Below are 20,112 nucleotides of genomic sequence, written 5' to 3'. Positions count from 1 at the left end.
TATCTGTGCACATCATTATGTGCCTAGATTTTGAAAATCTATGATGTAATCTTTTGTTCAAAGATCATAATTTTGAAATTTGTGTGCTAGAGAAACATTATTTTGTATTTCAGATATTCACTGTCATTATTTTTCCTACTTGTTACAGCTGAGAGAAATTAATCTACTGGTTTATTTGAGTAACCTTTCATATTTTCTTTTTCTTTCTTTCATATGGATTCTTAATAGTTTCGTGTGTAGCAATTCATGACGGTATTAGGTGTTTGTTGGTTTTAATCTCTTATCATGCCATCTCCTGTCCAGCTCTTTTTCTGAAATGACAGTCTTGCTAAAGTCTTCATCTTCCGGAGTGTGAGAAGGTCCCTGTGACGGGTGATCAAAGACACCAGGGGACATTGCAGGCAGCTTCCTCTCGGATACGGAGGATAGAGGGAGGTCCTGTTTCATTAGTATGGACTAGTCCAGTTCCCACATATCAATCTGTATTCATTTACTAAGGCTCTCAAGCAAAGTACCATAGACTGGGTGGCTTAAGGAACCAAAATTTTCTTTCTCACAATTACAGAGACTGGAAGTCTGAGATCAACGTGTTGGCAGAGGTGGGCTGTTTTGTGAAGTCTGTCTTTGGCTTGTCAATGACTGTCTTTTCCCCGAGTCTTCGAATGGTCTTCCCTCTGTGTTATGACTGTGTTCAAATTTTCTGTTCTGACAAAGACACCAGTCATACTGAAACAGGGCCCAATCTTATGACCTCGTTTTAATGTAATTACCTCTGTCAGATCCTGTCTCCAAATACAGTCACATTCTGAGGTTCTGGGGATTAGGACTTCAACGTGTGGATTTTAAGGGGACACAGTTTAGTTCATGAGAGATGTCAAGAAAATCTAAGAGGATTCCTAGAAATCCAGGAATTCCTGCCACTGTCTGGAAGTTTCCAGTGGCCACAGCATGCAGAATTGTTCCACTGTATTTAAGACAGAGTGGACAACCAGTAGGTGCTGATAATCCACAGCCTGGACTCAGACAGGTTTGGATTTTGTGGCTAGAGCCTCAGAATGACAGATAACCGAGTGGCCAAATTCTTCATTCACTAACTGCTTTGTTACATAACTTCGCATTTTACAAAGTCCAAATGTGGTTGTGCAGTAATGTTTGCTTTATTTCTTTCCTAAAGACCTCATAGGTTTTAGATTATCTCAGTACTAAGACATTTGACAATACGTTTTCTTTCCTTGGAGAGTAATACAGTTCTTGGATCGTATCTTTCTCCTCACAACTTAGCGAGTGTAATTCCACTTTGTGGTTGTGGAGCTGGGCCACCTTAATCGGTCTTCCTGATGACTTGGTTTTACATACATTTTCCCCATGAAAGTTCAAAAACTCATTATTTGTTCCCTACCCCCACCCCCAACCATGTATTATTTTCTTTTATACATATGTCTTTATTTTAAATATTTTTCTCACTTTTCTTGAGCTATGATTGAAAAACAAAATTTGTACCTATTGAAGGTATACAATATGATGTTTTGATGTGTATATATGGTGAAGTGATTATCACTATAAAGTACATTAACTACTTAATATATTATCTCACACAGTTACCATTGTTTATGTGTGTGATGAGAATGCTTGAGATCCACTCTCTTAGCGAATTTCAAGCACATGTTGTCACTGGTTGTAGTCACCATATCTCAGTGTTCCGTGCCATTTGTTTTCCCCCCCTGTGAAGTCAGTTTTCAGATTTAAGTATTTATTTTATGACTTTTCTCTTGTTATACTTTTGTTTCATTTGTTTAGATCTTTTTTTTTTTTTTTTTTTTGAGACCGAGTCTCGCTGTTGTCGCCAGGGCTGGAGTGCAATGGTGCAATCTTGGCTCACTGCAATCTCTGCCTCCTGGGTTCCAGCACTTCTCCTTCCTCAGCCTCCCAAGTACCTGAGATTACAGGTGCACACCATCATGCCTGGATAATATACACCTTTTTTGTACAGACAGGGTTTTGCCATGTTGCCCAGTCTGGTCTCAAACTTCTGGGCTCAAGTGATCCACCTGCGTTGGCCTCCCAACGTGCTGGGATTACAGGCATGAGCCACCATACCTGGGCTATTTTAAAAACTGATATAGCTAGCATACTTGTACATATTTGGGTGGTACATGTGATATTTTGATAAATGTATACAATGTGTAATGATTAAATCAGAGTACTTGTGATATCCATCTACTCAAACACCAATCTTTTCTTTGTCTTGGGAACATTACAATTCTAGCTATTTTGAAATGTACAATAAATTATTGTTAACTATAATTTTCCCCACTGTGCTATCAAATACTAGGACTTATTTGTTCTAGCTAACTATATTTTTGTACCCATTAGCGAACTTCTCTTGATTCTTTCCTCTCCCATTAATGTTGTTTTAATTTAACATAAAAATGTTATTCTCTACAATTGTTTTCCTGGTTTAGGCCAGTCCATTTTCCTTCTCCATTTATTATTGTTAATTATTATTAACAATAATTATTAGTAATTATTCCAATAATTGTTCCTTCTCTATTTATTATTGTTAATAACTATTAACAGTAAAAACAGATATTATTTTTCTGCTTCTAAATATTGTTTCTGCTTTTTTTGTTTTGCTTTTGTTATGCAGTTCATCTTTGTAACTTTGTGCTTAGTATTCTGAATGAAAGTAGATCATCTGTGAGATAAAATTGTGTGTATTCGTGTGTGTTTAAGGAGGGTGCAGAAGAGAAACAAGCTGTGGCTGTGACTGAACCAAACTGAGGGTAGCTCACCTGGTGCTGTAAACCGAAACATCCACACTGCGCGCAGGACCAAGGATGCATCTATTTGTAGGTCACCAAGCAAGGAGAATCGGTCCCTCAGGCTTAAGACCTGTCCTCTTCAATGGCTGACAATCAAGGGTTTTAAAAGGCAGGGGTAAATTTCCGGAAAGCGGAATTTACAGGCAGATCACATATACCCTAGAACTTAAAGTATAATAATAATAAAAAAAAAATTGTAAATCAGTACATGGAGATTATAGTTGGTTTGGCCTAAAAAGTTGAGATACCTTGAAGCTGAGGGGGAAGGGTGCCTTATGGGTCATAGGTGGAATGAAAGATTCTTTGATTTGCTATTGTTTAAGGAAGCAAACTTTGTCTAAAAATGTGGAGTCAAGAGAAAGGAATGCTAAGGTCTGGCTCCTGGTCATGACTTTCTCAGGCTCCTCAGGAAGAAATGTAGACAAAGCCTGGCAGTGGGAGTTCAGTCCTCAGCGCCCCTGTGCCTGAGGTCTGTGTGCCAGAGGATGCATGTGGTGGAGGTCCAGGTTTCCTCCTGCTGATCAGGCTGCTCATTTACTTCTCAGGGCTGGCCGGGTACCGGAATTTCCCTTGAAGGAACTCACGACTTTCCTTTATTTCCTTGCTTGTGGGTGGCCAACAGGCTTCCAAGAGGGGTCTCTGCTGTGTTGCAAAATCCAGGCGGTGATTGTGGCGTGTCGTTTTAGAATACTTCCTCACAAAATATTTTTCCCTCAGCCCAGGCACATCTCTATACTGTGTAACTGACTGTCCTTGAGGCGGGCAGCTCATTACAAGTTATATCCTTTTTTCATATTTCCCCTTAAATTTAGGAGTCTGATCAACAGATAAAAGGTGATATGCTGGCAACCCCATCTCCTCACTACCGCCTTTGAATCCTCTTTACTGTATAAATTGTGTCCCTTTAAAAATAATCTCTATTTCTTTCATCACTGGCCCACACTTATTATTTTTATTTTATTTTATTTTATTTGGAGATGGAGTCTTGCTCTGTCACCAGGCTGGAGTGTAGTGGCACGATCTTGGCTCACTGCAACCTCCATCTCCCTGGTTCAAGCAATTCCCCTGCCTCAGCCTCCCGAGTAGTTGGGACTACAGGCGCATGCCACTGTGCCCAGCTAATTTTTTTTTTTCCATATTTTAGTAGAGACGGGGTCTTACCGTGTTGGCCAGGATGGTCTCGATCTCCTGACCTCGTGATCTGCCTGCCTCGGCCTCCCAAAGTGCTGGGATCAGGCATGAGCCATTGCACCTGGCCACCACACTTATTAATGTCTATTACTGTAAAGTTTTAGTTAAAATTTGTAAAAATCATTTACCTTTAAGGATTTATACACCCTCATCAAGAATAGCAGAAAAGTAAATTTCAAAACTTTCAATTTTCTCTCTTGAATTGTCCTAAATTTCATTATATTATACGTATGTTTTCCATGCATGCGATAATATATCTGATAAGCTAATAATTCCCTTAGCTTCTTGCTGTATGGAGCTTTATTTTCCACTTTTCATTGTTTATCTAGATTTTTGTGGTTTTTCAAAAAAGGTTGGAGTAAGCAGCCTTTTAATTGTATTTAATATTTGCATGGAAAATCTAACAATGGCCTTAGGTTAAGGGCAACCAAAGGCATTTTCAGCTTGGGAGAACCTGGAGTGTCTCATGTTAACGATCTCTTTCCTTGTAGGCAGGAAATGACTACATTTGAAAGAAAACTTCAAGATCAAGATAAAAGTAAGTCATGGCTGTATAATATTTTTCATAGTAGGGAAGTGCAAATTTAAGCATCCAATTAGCAGACACTCTTGAGCCTATTGTAATAACAGATTGCAGAAGAGGCTGCTTGGAGTTCTTACTCTTTCATAAAATTGATCACATCATTCTTGGTATTAAAGTAATATTTGTATATTATTTTTCGAGAGACATTTAAGAAACGTCTGTGGAAAGAAGTTAACCAAAATTCTACTGATTTTAATGTGTATATTGGTGTTCTAAAATAGGGCCTCTGAATATTAGCAGGTGATAAAAAGTGTGTTTTTTTTTTGAGATGGAGTCACACCCTGTCACCCAGGCTGGAGTGCAGTGTCGTGATCTCGGCTCACTGTAAGCCCCCGCCTTCCAGGTTCAAGCGATTCTCCAGCCTCAGCCTCCCGAGTAGCTGGGATTACAGGCAGACACCACCACACCCAGCTAATCTTTGTATTTTTAGTAGAGATGGGGTTTCAGCATGTTGGCCAGGCTGGTCTCAAACTCCTGACCTCATGATCCACCTACCTTGGCCTCCCAAAGTGCTGGGATTACAGGTGTGAGCCACCACTCCTGGCCCCTAAAAAGTGTATTATTTTGTTCTCAAGAAGTTGAAAGAAGTTGGTGGTGCACTCCTGTAGTCCCAGCTACTTGGAAGGCTAAAGTAGAAGGATTCCTTGAGGCCAGAAATTAGAGTTCAGCCTGAGCAATGTAGCAAGAGCCTGTCTTTAAAAAAAAAAAAAAAAAAAAAAACAAAACAAAGAATTTGCTCTGTTTGCCATAGTATCTAGGTATAGTAATCATGTAATTACTCAAAATCGACAGTTATGAATAACAGGGCTCAGCCCCTGTAGACAAGTATATCTAAAGGAAACTCTCTGTTTATTTTTACCCCCAACTTTATTGAGGTATAACTGACAAATAAAAATTGCCTATATTCAAGGTGTGCAATGCGATGATTTGATATATGTATACACTGTGTAATGATTACTACACCAAATTAATATATGCATCACTATACATAGCTACCATCCTGTGTGAAGGTGGGGACACAAGGGCACTTGGGATCTATTCCCTTACCAAATTTCAGATAAAGGATACTATGTTGCTAACTAACAAACAATGGGGACAGGATTTCCTGTTCAATCCATGGTGCTGGGTTAACTGGCTAGCCATATGGAGAGGATAGAAATTGGATCCCTTCCTTACGCCATATACAAAAATTAACTCAAGATGGATTAAAGACCCAAATGTAAAACCCAAAACTATAAAAACCCTGTAAAACAACCTAGGCAATACCATTCAGAACATAGGGATGAGCAAATATTTCATGATGAAAACATCAAAAACAATTGTAAGAAAAACAGAAATGGACAAATGGGATCTAATTAAACTAAAATATTTCTGCACAGCAAAAATAATTAACAAGAGTGAACAGACAGCTGGTCGCAGTGGCTCAGGCCTGTCATCCCAGCACTTTGGGAGGCTGAGGCGGGCGGATCACGAGGTCAGGAGATCGAGACCATCCTGGCGAACATGGTGAAACCCGCTCTCTACTGAAAATGCAAAAATTAGCTGGGCGTGGTGGCGTGTGCCTGTAGTCCCAGCTACTTGGAAGGCTGAGGCAGGAGAATCGCTTGAACCCAGGAGGCGGAGCTTGCAGTGAGCCGAGATAGCGTCATTGCACTCCAGTCTGGGCGACAGAGTTAGACTCTGTCTCAAAAAAAAAAAAAAAAAAAAATTAGTAGTGAATTTCAGATTCACACATATGTAAATTGCTTCACCATTCACAGATGGAATCAACATGAATCTGCATATTTGTACGTAACTTGAAATAGTTACTCGTGTTATTTCTGTACCTACCTCTATAGTGAGTGTTCATTTTAAAGAATTGTATAATTTTCCTGTAATATTTACATAAAATTTATATCTTAAATTTGCAGCTATAATCATTCTTTCTTTATGCTTACTATATTGCATTGACAGCACGTTTATGAACATTTTATTACCAAATTTTGAAATCCATTTTATTCAGTACATTAATGTGCTTTATTTACAGAAAGAACATACTATTGATGGTATCTCAGAACACATGTTCTTTCTTGATTTTGGCACTCAGTCTTGAGAACTTCAGTTATAAGATGGGATAATGTCAGATGTTTAGATAATAGGCCTCTGCAGTTTTATTATTTCTACTCTGTTTTTTTCACCTTTTCCTTCAATCTGTGATGGTGCAAAAGTCTTACAGTGCTTTCCTTTCTTTCTTTCTTTCTTTTATTAATCCTCCAGGCAAAGAAGTTTCATCCATTTCTAATCAGGTAAGTAGAAAACAAAAAGCAAGACAAAAGAAAAACACAAACTTTTATTATGTTTGTCTGATAAATGTCAAAACACAGATGATTTATTCAAGAGTAGCATCTGTCTTCCTTCATTTGTAATTTCTAAATGTACTTTTAGAAATTGTTCATATTTTAAATAATTTATATGGCTATTGTGATGCAGAAATGAAAGGAAATAAAAAATCAAAAAGTATTTTAACTGATCTAGATGAGTAGCAAGTTCTTATTGTTTTGGCCTCAATTCTGCTGAAGTCTAATTTTATTTATTTATTTATTTATTGAGACAGAGTCACACTTTGTCATCCAGGCTGGTGTGCAATGGCACAATCTTGGCCCACTTCAACCTCCACCTCCTGGGTTCAAGTGATTCTGGTGCCTCAGCCTCCCAGGTAGCTGGCTTTACAGGTGTGCACCACCACACCTGGCTAATTTTTTATTTTTAGTAGAGACAAGGTTTCTCTATGTTGGCCAGGCTAATCTTGAACTCCTGGCCTCAAGTGAATCCACTGGCCTCCGCCCTGCAAAGTGCAGGGGTAACAGGCATGAGTCACTGTGTGCAGCCTATTGTTTTAATTTTCAAAGCTATTATGACAAAAACAGATGAAATTAAGTAAATTTATACTTATAAACTGACCACCATGAAAGATTAATTATTTTTAGCTTTCCACATTCCCTTTCAAACCTTATATCCAGGAATTAGCATTTACATTGACAAGTATGGTGGAAACTATAACATGGAAAAAAGTTTATTCCTTTTGATACGATACCATAACATTTTTGTTGATTTAATTAGTATATATTAATGTTTTTATTTTTTCTTTCCTTCACTGTCTATGCAATTGAAAATGTGCATAAACTCATTTTTTTCTTAGTATTTTATCTTATAAAAATTATAGTGAATAATGACTTATTCATTACTTACTGAGGTCTGATTGTTGCATACATTGCATCTCAGTATGTGTGACCTGAAGTATAGAATTGTTTTTTCCCTAGATATTTAGAAGCATAGTAGCATCCTTCTTTCCTCTTTTATTATTCACGGTAAAATTAAAGCATAATTAGTAGAAGCTTGGAGTGCAGTTTATGCTGCTATAATGAGGTCTCTAAGACACCAGGACTTGGAGCAAGGGCTTTTTTTTTTTTTTTTTCTAGAAATATTTCTTACATTATATATATTTTATTTATTTATTTATTTATTTTTACTTTAAGTTTTGGGATATATGTGCTGAACGTGCAGGTCTGTTACATAGGAATACATGTGCCATGGTGCTTTACTGCACCTATCAGCCTGTCATCTAGGTTTTAAACTCCGCATGTATTAGATATTTGTTTTAATGCTCTCCCTCCCCTTGCCCCCCACACCCCAACAGGCCCCAGTGTGTGATGTTCCCCTCCCTGTGTCCATGCGTTCTCATTGTTCAGCTCCCACTTACGAGTAAGAACATGCCATGTTTGGTTTTTCTGTTCCTGTGTTAGTTTGCTGAGAATGATGGTTTCCAGTTTCAACCATGTTCCTGCAAAGGACATAAACTCTGTGCAGAAGCCCTTTAGTTATACCCCATGTCCCTATAAAACACATGAACTCAGTCTTTTTTACGGCTGCATAGTATTCCATGGTGTATATATGCCACATTTCCTCTATCCAGTCTATCATTGATGGGTATTTGGGTTGGTTCCAAATCTTTGCTATTGTAAATAGTGCTGCAATAAACATACGTTTGGATGTGACTTTATAGCATGATGATTTATAATCCTTTGTGTAGAATGATTTATAATCCTTTGGGTATATACCCAGTAATGGGATTGCTGGGTCATATAGTATTTCTGGTTCTAGATCCTTGAAGAATCGCCACGTTGTCTTCCACAATGGTTGAACTAATTTACACTCTCACCAACAGTGTAAAAGAGTAAAAAATTTCGCCGGGTGCGGTGGCTCAAGCCTGTAATCCCAGCACTTTGGGAGGCCGAGACGGGTGGATCACGAGGTCAGGAGATCGAGACCATCCTGGCTAACACGGTGAAACCCCGTCTCTACTAAAAATACAAAAAACTAGCCGGGCGAGGTGGCGGGCGCCTGTAGTCCCAGCTACTCTGGAGGCTGAGGCAGGAGAATGGCGTAAAACCCGGGAGGCAGAGCTTGCAGTGAGCTGAGATCTGGCCACTGCACTCCAGCCCGGGCGAAAGAGCAAGACTCCGTCTCAAAAAAAAAAAAAAAAAAAAAAAAAAAAAGAGTAAAAAATTTCTCTGCATCCTTGCCAGCATTTGTTGTTTCCAGACTTTTTAATGACTGACATTCTAACTGGTGTGAGATGGTATCTCATTGTGGTTTTGATTTGCATTTCTCTAATGACCAGTGATGATGAGCTTTTTTTCATGTTTGTTGGCCGCATAAATGTCTTCTTTTGAGAAGTATCTGTTCATATCCTTCACCCACTTTTTGGTGGATTTGTTTGTCTTTTTCTTGTAAATTTGTTTATGTTCCTTATAGATTCTGGATATTAGACCTTTGTCAGATGAATAGATTGCAAAATTTTTCTCCCATTCTGTAGGTTGCCTGTTCATTCTGATGATAGTTTTTGTTTTGTTTGTTTTTTTCTGAGCAGAAGTTCTTTAGTTTAATTAGATCCCATTTGTCAGTTTTGACTTTTGTTGCAATTGCTTTTGGCGTTTTAGTCATAAAATCTTTGCCCATGCCTATGTCCTGAATGGTATTACGTAGGATTTCTTCTAGGGTTTTTATGGTTTTAAGTTTTATATTTAAGTCTTTAATCCATCTTGAGTTAATTTTTGTATAAGGTGTAAGAAAGGGATCCAGTTTCTGTTTTCTGCATATGGCTAGCCAGTTTCTCCAGCACCATTTTTTAAATATGGAATTCTCTCCCTATTGCTTGTTTTTGTCAGGTTTGTCAAAGATCAGAGGGGTGTAGATGTGTGGTGTTTTTTGTGAGGCCTCTGTTCTGTTCCATTGGTCTATATTGGCATATATATCTGCTTTGGTACTAATACCATGCTGTTTTGGTTACTGTAGCTTTGTATTATAGTTTGAAGTCAGGTAGCAGGAAGTCTCCAGCTTTGTTCTTTTATTATTATTATTATTTTGCTGGGTTTTGTTATATTTCTTTATTATTATTATTATACTTTTAAGTTCTGGGATACATGTGCAGAACATGCAGGTTTGTTACACAGGTATACATATGCTGTGGTGGTTTGCTGCACCCATTAACCTATCATCTCCATTAGGTATTTCTCCTAATGCTATCCCTCCCCTTTACCCCCACCCCACAACAGGCCCTGATGTGTGATGTTCCACTCCCTGTGCCCATATGTTCTCATTGTTCCACTCCCACTTATGAGTGGAAACATGCAGTGTTTGGTTTTCTCTTCCTTTGTTAGTTTGCTGAGAATGATGGTTTCCAGCTTCATCCATGTCCCCCCAAAGACCATAAACTTATTCTTTTTTATGGCTGCATAGTATTCCATGGTGTGTTTGTGATACATTTTCTTTATCCAGTCTAACATTGATGGGCAGTTGAGTTGGTTCCAAGTCTTTGCTCTTGTGAATAGGGCTGCAATAAAAATACATGTGCATGTGTCTTTATAGTAGAACGATTTATAATCCTTTGGGTGTATACCCAGTAATGGGATTGCTAGGTCAAGTGGTATTTCTAGTTCTAGATCCTTAAGGAATTGCCACACTGTCTTCTACAGTTTACACTCCCACCAACAGTGTTAAAACATTCCTATTTCTCCACATCCTCTCCAGCATCTGTTGTTTCCTGATTTTTAATGATCACCATTCTAACTGGCATGAGATGGTATCTCATTGTGGTTTTGATTTGCATTTCTCTAATGACTGGTGATAATTAGCTTTTTTTCATATGTTTCTTTGGCTGTATAAATGTCTTCTTTTGAGAATTGTCTGTTCATATCCTTCATCTACTTTTTGATGGTGTTGTTTTTTTCTTGTGAATTTGTTTAAGTTCTTTGTAGATTCTGGATATTAGCACTTTGTCAGACAGACAGATTGCAAACATTTTCTGCTATTCTGTAGATTGCCTGTTCACTCTGATGATAGTTTATTTTGCCATGCAGAAGCCCTTTAGTTTAATTTGATCCCATTTGTCAATTTTGGCTTTTGTTGCAATTGCTTTTGGTGTTTTAGTCATGAAGTCTTTGCCCATGCCTATGTCCTGAATGGTACTGCCGAAGTTTTCTTCTAGGATTTTTATAGTTTTAGGTCTTATGTTTAAATCTTTAATCCAACTTGAGTTAATTTTTGTATAAGGTATAAGGAAGGGGTCCAGTTTCAGTTTTCTGCATATGGCTAGCCAGTTTTCCTAACACCATTTATTAAATAGTGAATCATTTTCCCATTGCTTGTTTTTGTCAGGTTTGTCAAAGATCAGATGGTTGTAGCTGTGTGGTGTTATTTCTGAGGCCTCTGTTCTGTTCCATTGGTCTATATATCTGTTTTGGTAGCAGTACCATGCTGTTTTGGTTACTGTAGCCTTGCAGTATAGTTTGAAGCCAGGTAGCATGATGCTTCCAGCTTTGTTCTTTTTGCTTAGGATTGTCTTGGCTGTATGTGCACTTTTTTGGTTCCTTATGAAATTTAAAGAAGCTTTATTCTAATTATGTGAAGAAAGTCAATGGTAGCTTGATGGAAATAGCATTGAATCTATAAATTACTTTGGGCAGTATGGCCGTTTTCACAATATTGATTCTTCCTATCCATGAACATGGAATGTTTTTCCATTTGTTAGTGTCCTCTCTTATTTCCTTGAGCAGTGGTTTTTAGTTCTCCTTGAAGAGGTCCTTCACGTCCCTTGTAAGTTGTATTCCTAGGTATTTTATTCTTTTTGTAGCAATTGTGAATGAGAGTCCACTCCTGATTTGGCTCTCTGTTTGTCTATTATTGGTGTAGAGGAATGCTTGTGAATTTTGCACATTGATTTTGTATTCTGAGACTTTGCTGAAGTTGCTTATTAGCTTAAGGAGTTTTTGGACTGAGACTATGGCATTTTCTAAATATACAATCATGTCATCTGCAAACAGAGACAATTTGACTTTTTCTCTTCCTATTTGAATATGCTTTATTTCTTTCTCTTGTCTGATTGCCCTGGTCAGAACTCCCAATACTATGTTGAATAGGAGTAGAGAGAGAGGGCATACTTTTCTTGTGCTGGTTTTCCAAGGGAATGCTTCCAACTTTTGCCCATTCAGTATGATGTTGACTGTGGGTGTGCCATAAATAGCTCTTATTATTTTGAGATAGGTTTGATCAGTACCTAGTTTACTGAGTGCTCTTAGCATCAAGGGGTGTTAAATTTTATCGAAGGTCTTTTCTGCATCTATTGAGATATTCATATGGTTTTTGTCATTGATTCTTTTTATGTAATGGATTACATTTGTTGATTTGTGTATGTTGAACCAGCCTTGCATCCTAGGGATGGAGCCGACTTGATCGTGGTGGATAAGCTTTTTAATGTGCTGCTGGATTTGGTTTTCCAGTATTTTATTGAGGATGTTTGCATTGATGTTCATCAGGGATATTGGCCTGAAATTTTCTATTTTTGTTTTGTCTCTGGCAAGTTTTCATATCAGGATGATGCTGGCCTCATAAAGTGAGTTAGGGAGGAGTCCCTATTTTTCTATTGTTTGGAATAGTTTGGGAAGGAATGGTACCAGCTCCTCTTTGTACCTCTGGTAGAATTCAGCTGTGAATCTATCTAGTTCTGGGCTTTTTTGATTGGTAGGCTAATTAATTACTGCTTCAATTTCAGAACTTGTTATTGGTCCATTCAGGGATTCAACTTCTTCCTGATTTAGTCTTGGAAGGTGTATGTGTCCAGAGATTTATCCATTTCTTCTAGATTTTCTAGTTTGTTTGTGTAAAAGTGTTTATAGTATTCTCTAATGGTAGTTTGTATTTCTGTGGGATCAGTGGTAACCTCCCCTCTATTATTTTTTTAGGGTGTCTATTTGATTCTTCTGTCTTTCTTCATTATTATTCTGGCTAGTGGACTATCTATTTTGTTAATCTTTTCAAAAAACCAGCTCCTGGATTCATTGATGTTTTGAAGGGTTTTTTACATCTCTATCTCCTTCAGTTCTGTTCTGATCTTAGTTATTTCTTGTCTTCTGCTAGCTTTTGAATTTGTTTGCTGTTGCTTCTCTAGTTGTTTTAATTGTGATGTTAGGGTGTTGATTTTAGATTTGTCCCGCTTTCTCCTGTTTGCATTTAGTACTATAAATTTCCCTCTAAACACTGCTTTAGCTGTGTTGCAGAGATTCTGGTATGCTGTGTGTTTGTTCTCATTGGTTTCGAAGAACATCTTTATTTCTGCCTTCATTTTGTTTACCATTATGTAATGGCCTTCTTTGTCTCTTTTGATCTTTGTTGGTTTAAAGTTTGTTTTATCAGATTGCAAACCCTGCTCTTTTTTGCTTCCCATTTGCTTGGTACATCTTCCTACATCCCTTTATTTTGAGTGTATGTGTGTCTCTGCACGTGAGATGGGTCTCCTGAATACAGTACACCAATGGATCTTGACTCTTTATCTAATTTGCCAGTCTGTGTCTTTTAAATGGGGCATTTAGCCCATTTACATTTACATTTAAGGTTAAGCCCATTTACATTTAACAAATATTATTATATGTGAATTTGATTTAAAGTTAATATTTGTTAAATGTAAATTTAAAGTTAACCTTTAAGGTTAATATTTGTTAAATGTAAATTTAATAAATTTACTTTTATTACAAATTAAATTTACATTTAATTTATATTATTTATATTAAATTACATTAATAAATTATATTTTTATTCATTTATTTTATTTACTACATTAATAAATTATAATTTATATAATTTATATTAATTTACATTAGTACATTTACATTTATTACAAATCAAATGTAAATTTAACAAATATTGTTATGTGTGAATTTTATCCTGTCATTATGATGCTAACTGGTTATTTTGCTCATTAGTTGAGTGGTTTCTTCATAGTGTCGATGGAGTTTACATTTTGGTTTGTTTTTGCAGTGGGTGGTATTGATTTTTCCTTTGTATATTTAGTGCTTCCTTCAGGAGTTCTTGTAAGGCAGGCCTCGTGGTGACAAAATCCCTCAGTATTTCCTTCTCTGTAAAGGATTTTATTTCTCCTTCACTTATGAAGCTTAGTTTAGCTAGATATGAAATTCTGGGTTGAAAATTCTTGTCTTTAAGAATGTTGAATATTGGCCCCCACTCTCTTCTGGCTTGTAGGGTTTCTACAGAGAGATCTGCCATTAGTCTGATGGGCTTCCCTTTGAGGGTAACCCAACCTTTCTCTCTGGTTGTCCTTAACATTTTTTCCTTCATTTCAACCTTGGTGAATCTGACGATTATGTGTCTTGGGGTTGCTCTTCTCAAGGAGTATCTTTGTGATGTTCTCTGTATTTCCTGAATTAGGATGTTGGCCTGTCTTGCTAGGTTGGGGAAATTCTCCTGGATAATATCCTGAAGTGTGTTTTCCAACTTGGCTCCATTCTCCCCGTCACTTTCAGGTACACCAATCAAATGTAGGTTTGGTCTTTGTTCACATAGTCCCATATTTCTTGAGGGCTTTGTTTGTTCCTTTTCATTCTTTTTTCTTTAACCTTGTCTTCATGCTTTATTTCATTAAGTTGATCTTCTATGCCTGATATCTTTTTTTCTGCCTGATCAATTTGGCTATTGATACTTGTGTGTGCTTCACAAACTTCTCGTGCTGTGTTTTTCAGCTCCATTAGGTCATTTATGTTCTTCTCTAATCTGGTTATTCTAGTTAGCAATTCCCGTAACCTTTTTTCAAGGTTTTTGCTTCCTTGCCTTGGGTTAGAACTTGCTCCTTTAGATCAGAGGAGTTTATTACCCACCTTCTGAAGCCTACCTCTGTCAATTTGACAAACTCATTTTCTGTCCAGTTTTGTTCCCTTGCTGGCAAGGAGTTGTGATCCTTTGGAGGAGAAGAGTCACTCTGGTATTTGGAATTTTCAGCCTTTTTGAGTTGCTTTTTCTTCATCTTTGTGGATTTATCTACCTTTGGTCTTTACTTTTGGTGACCTTTGTATGGAATTTTTGCGTGGTTGTCCTTTTTGTTGATGTTGATGCTATTGCTTTCTGTTTGTTAATTTTCCTTCTAACAGTCAGGTCCCTATTCTGCAGGTCTGCTGGAGTTTGCTGGGGGTCCACTCCAGATTCTGTTTGGCTGTGTATCACCAGTGGAGACTGCAGAACAGCAAAGATTGCTGCCTGCTCCTTCCTCTGGAAGCTTTGTCCCAGTGGGGCACCTGCCAGATGCCAGCTGGAGCTCTCCTGTATGAGGTGCCTGTCGATCCCTGTTGGGAGGTGTTTCCTTGTCAGGAGGCATGGGGGTCAGGGACCCCCTTGAGGAGGCAGTCTGTCCCTTAGCAGTGCTTGAGCACTGTGCTGGGAGATCTGCTGCTCTCTTCAGAGTCAACAGGAAGGAATATTGAAGTCTGCTGAAGCTGTGCTCATAGCCTTCCCTTCTGTAGGCCCCTGACTGGGGCTGCTGCCTTTCTTTCACAGATGCCCTGCACAGAGAGGAGAAATATAGAGAGGTAGTCTGGCTACAGTGGCTTTGCAGTGTTGGGGTGGGCTCTGTCCAGCCCGAATTCACCTGTGGTTTTGTTTACACTGTGAGGGGAAAACTGCCTACTCAAGCCTCAGTAATGGCGGACACCCCTCCCCGCACCAAGCTCAAATGTCCCAGGTTGACTTTGGACTGCTGTGCTGGCAGCAAGAATTTCAAGCCAGTGGCTCTTAGCTTGCTGGGCTCCATGGGGGTGGGACCCCCTGAGCAAGACCACTTGGCTCCCTGGCTTCAGCCCCTTTTCCAGGGGAGGAAACCGTTCTTTCTCACTGCTGTTGCAGGCACCACTGGGGTACGAAAAAATCTCCTGCAACTAGCTCGGTGTCTGCTCAAATGGCCAGTCAGTTTTGTGCTTGAAACCAGTTTTATGCTTGAAACCCAGGGCCCATGTCGTGTAGGCACCCAAAAGAATCTCCTGGTCTGTGGGTTGCGAAGACCATGGGAAAATCGTAGTATCTGGGCTGGATAGCACTGTCCCTCAAGGTATGGTTCCTCATGACTTCCCTTGGCTAGAGGAGGGAGTTCCCTGATCCCTTGCACTTCCTGTGTGAGGTGACACCCCATCCTGCTTCTGCTCAGCCTCTGTGGGCTATACCCACTGTCTAAACAGTCTCATGGAGATGAACTGGGTACCTCAGTTGGAAATGCAGAAATCACCCACCTTCTGTATTGGTCTTGCTGGGAGCTACAGACCAGAGCTATTCCTATGCAGCTTTGTTCTTTTAGCTTAGGATTGTCTTGGCTAAACAGGCTCTTTTTTGGTTCCATATGGAATTTAAAGTAGTTTTTTCTAGTTCTGTGAAGAAAATCAATGGGAGCTTGATGGAAATAGCGTTGAATCTGTAAATTACTTTGGGCAATGTTTCCATTTTTATGATATTGATTCTTCCTATCCTTGAACATGGAATATTTTTCCATTTGTTTGTTTCCTCTGTTATTTCCTTGAGCAGTGGTTTTTAGTTCTCCTTGAAGAGGTCTTTCACTTCCCTTGTAAGTTGCATTCCTGGCTATTTTATTCTCTTTGTAGCAATTGTAAATGGGAGTTCACTCATGATTTGGCTCTCTGCTTATCTATTATTGGTGTATAGGAATGCTTGGGTTTTGGATACCTTAGGTGTAAAAGCACCATTGGGTGTATAAAGAAGAAGGGAAGGTAGTACACTGAGTTCAATTTATGAATGACCCTGGGTCCTTGATTTCTTTTCTTTTTGTGCTTGGCAGGAAAACGAGAATGGCAGTGGTTCTGAAGAAGTGTGCTACACTGTCATTAATCACATCCCCCATCGGAGATCTTCCCTGAGCTCCAATGATGATGGCTATGAGAACATTGACTCCCTCACAAGGAAAGTGAGAGAATTTAGAGAAAGGTCAGAGACAGAATATGCCCTTCTTAGGACTTCTGTTAGTAGGCCTTATTCCTGCACCCATGAGCATGATTACGAAGTTGTGCTTCCACACTGAAACCCTCAAGCCGCCTTATCACCTTGCAGCAATGAAGATGATGCAGAACAGCAGACTCTGGAGAAGTTCTTCACCCTGAGCAGTGCATGAAACATTCCTTTCTGGCTAAAGTTTAGAAATATTATCTTATTATATATCCTTAGGCAACTCTGAAATGTGGCATCTCTGTGGTTTAGGTGGAATCATAGAAATTGAAACAATGATCTAAAATATTCTGTGTTTTTGCTTGTAAAGTTTGAGGACATGGAGGTGATAAAAAAAACTTTCTTAGGACAATAATGTAAAATGAAAATAAATTCCTAATCCCCCTGACTAACTGAATGGACCCCCTTCTGGGCCAAGGAGACCTCAGATGATCTTGAAAGACTGAATTCTGGCCATGATAGGAAGGGAGGTGAGACACACCTTGTTATACCCCTTCCCTTTTGGAGTTTAGGCACAAGTGACCAGGATGAGTCATAAGACTGATGAAACAGACTGATTGTGGCAATAAGTGTCCCAGTTCCAACCTGACTCTGGTGTACATCACACGCTGTCTGAGGGATTCCATCTATGAGACTTTGTCTACGTAACAAAGACCTTGGTTTCCACAACCCCTTTATTTTAGCTAAAGCATTCTTTTCTACTGACTTCTTAAGTCTTTAGACAAAGCTTAACTCTTTCAACCAATTGCCAATCAGGAAATATTTGAATCTACCTATGACCTGTAAGCTCTCTCCTGCTTCAAGGTCTTGCCTCTTTAAGCTGAACCAATGTGCACTTTCCATGTATTGATTTATGTCTTTGCTTGTAACTCCTGTCTCCCTAAAATGTATAAAACTAAACGGTGACCTGACCACCTCAGGCACACTTTCTCAGGACCTCCTGAGAGTGTACCCCAGGCCGTGGTAACTCATATTGGCTCAGAATCAACCTCTTTAAATATACCCAATAAATCTCCACAAATAAATGTCCAAGAATCTTCAGTTCCAACCCTGCTCACCAAAGTTCAAATGCCAGCATCTCCCCATCCAATTACCTATTTCATTTTTGAGGTGTAATCTACTCAATAAACTGTATAAGACCAGTGACCAGACCCTTTGCTAACCTGATATTTACTTCAATTTTTCTTTTTCTATGTACTGGAGATTTTTGCTTATAAACTTACAGTAATAGTTCAAAAATTAATAGTTTTTGACATTGGCTTTTCTGAGAAGAAAATTGAAAGTGTCACAAAATAAAAAAAAAAATGAAATGAATCATATATAATTGTCCATTTTTTCAATTTTCTAGCCAATAGAGAATTGAAGGATTCTGTTTAAAGATTAGTAAAAATTGAAAATAAACTTGTGCTTATACTTTGTGTGCAACACACTAGTTAATTTAACCTGTGACTAGTTATCTCTACTGAAGGTGGATGTATAGTTTCTGGTTTTAAAATTCAAGCAAACTGGAAAATAATCCATCTAATTATACTTTCTTTCCCAAGAAATTTTTAAAAGATATGCCAGCTTCCTAATTTGGAGACAAAAGCCTTAATTGATAATGCATTTAAGATGTATATTTTTTGTATAGTTACAGTATACAAGTTGAATATCCCTTAGATAGATGCTTGAGAGCAGAAGTGTTTTGGATTTAAGATTTATTTTTGGATTTTGGAATATTTCCATACACATAATGAGGGAGTTGGAAGATGGGATTCAAGTCTAATCATAAAATTCACTGATAGACTGGATTAAGAAAATGTGGCACATATACACCATGGAATACTATGCAGCCATAAAAAAGGATGAGTTCGTGTCGTTTGTAGGGACATGGATGCAGCTGGAAACCATCATTCTCAGCAAACTATCGCAGGAACAGAAAACCAAATACTGCATGTTCTCACTCATAGGTAGGAATTGAACAATGAGATCACTTGGACACAGGAAGGGGAACATCACACACCGAGTCCTATTGTGGGGAGGGAGGAGAGGGGAGGGATAGCATTAGGAGATATACCTAATGTAAATGGCAAGTTAATGGGTGCAGCACACCAACATGGCACATGTATACATATGTAACAAACCTGCACGTTGTGCACATGTACTCTAGAACATAAAGTGTAATAATAAAAAAAGACAATAAAAAGCAAAAAAAAAAAAAAGATTAGTAAGACACAATCCCAGTTTTCAATAATGTAAAGGTATAACATGAAGTTTAATATGCGTTTACATAGAAGTATTTTAAATGTGAAGAAATGTTGGTGGAAATAGTTTAAATAAGGATGGGTGGATTAAAATAATCTCATTTAAAAATATTTATTGCATACTGCTATGTCTGACACTTGGCTAAGTGCTAGAGATACAATTGTCAAGCAGCCACCACAAAGTTCAGAATCTAAAGTCATAGCCAGAAATTTAAAAATAGGTATGTAATTCTTTCAAAATTATTTTTTGATGCTGGAAAGTAAAATCAAAGACATAACAAAGGAGTGATTTGGTTTAGTTGACAATTTGGACAATGTTTCTGACGAATAAAATACGAAAAAACATACTGTGAGAAGAATATTTCTGTGTAAGCAAATAGCAAGTAAGAATGCCCTAATATGGGAGACAAATTAAAATGTAAGGAATTTAAACAAAGCGAAACATAACTCCAAGACTGGAACAAACAGGGCTGAGGAAGTCAGCCGAGGCAAAGCATGCCGGGCCCTGTAATCAGTGCTCAGAACTTTGGGATTTGTCAGCATCAAATGAAAAACCATGAAGGGGATTCAAATAAAAGGCTGATATAGAAGGATCGCTAGATGACTGGCTGGATGGGTGACTGCATGAGAGACTGTGCACATGTGTTCAATGAAGTCTTGAGAGTACTTCCAGAATTGCATTTACATTTACATTTCCTAGGTTAGAAAAGAGTGCTTCATGTGGTGAAAGTTATGACCTTAGGGATTACAACTCACTTTTTCCTTTGGTCATCTTGTGTTTAATAAGTATTTTCTAGTACGGCCTGATATCCCAGAGGACCAACTCATGAGCTCTCTGCAGAGTGTGCAAGTATCCATTCTTCAGGGAAATTGACAACGGTCATAAGACATAGTTTGTTGACTTAAAAATCACTTTAAAATTTAAAAATTAAAAAAATAAAAAAAA

At 38.2% G+C, this 20,112-nt stretch overlaps 1 protein-coding gene across 1 annotated transcript in view; it reads left to right on the top strand.

Annotated features, from left to right (window-relative positions):
• Window positions 1-18,069, top strand: part of GCSAML (germinal center associated signaling and motility like) — a 28,980-nt gene extending 10,911 nt beyond the window's left edge. The window contains exons 3-5 of the mRNA XM_033197160.1: window positions 4,505-4,551; window positions 6,853-6,881; window positions 16,760-18,069. Coding sequence (XP_033053051.1) covers window positions 4,505-4,551; window positions 6,853-6,881; window positions 16,760-16,999 — 316 coding nt within the window. The 3' untranslated portion in view covers window positions 17,000-18,069. The remainder of the gene's footprint in view (window positions 1-4,504; window positions 4,552-6,852; window positions 6,882-16,759) is intronic.
• Window positions 18,070-20,112: the final 2,043 nt, after the last annotated feature.

The sequence above is a fragment of the Trachypithecus francoisi genome, unplaced genomic scaffold (assembly GCF_009764315.1).
Source record: "Trachypithecus francoisi isolate TF-2019V2 unplaced genomic scaffold, Tfra_2.0 Lachesis_group5, whole genome shotgun sequence".
NCBI lineage: Eukaryota > Metazoa > Chordata > Mammalia > Primates > Cercopithecidae > Trachypithecus > Trachypithecus francoisi.
This window is presented reverse-complemented; position numbering and strand designations above follow the sequence as displayed.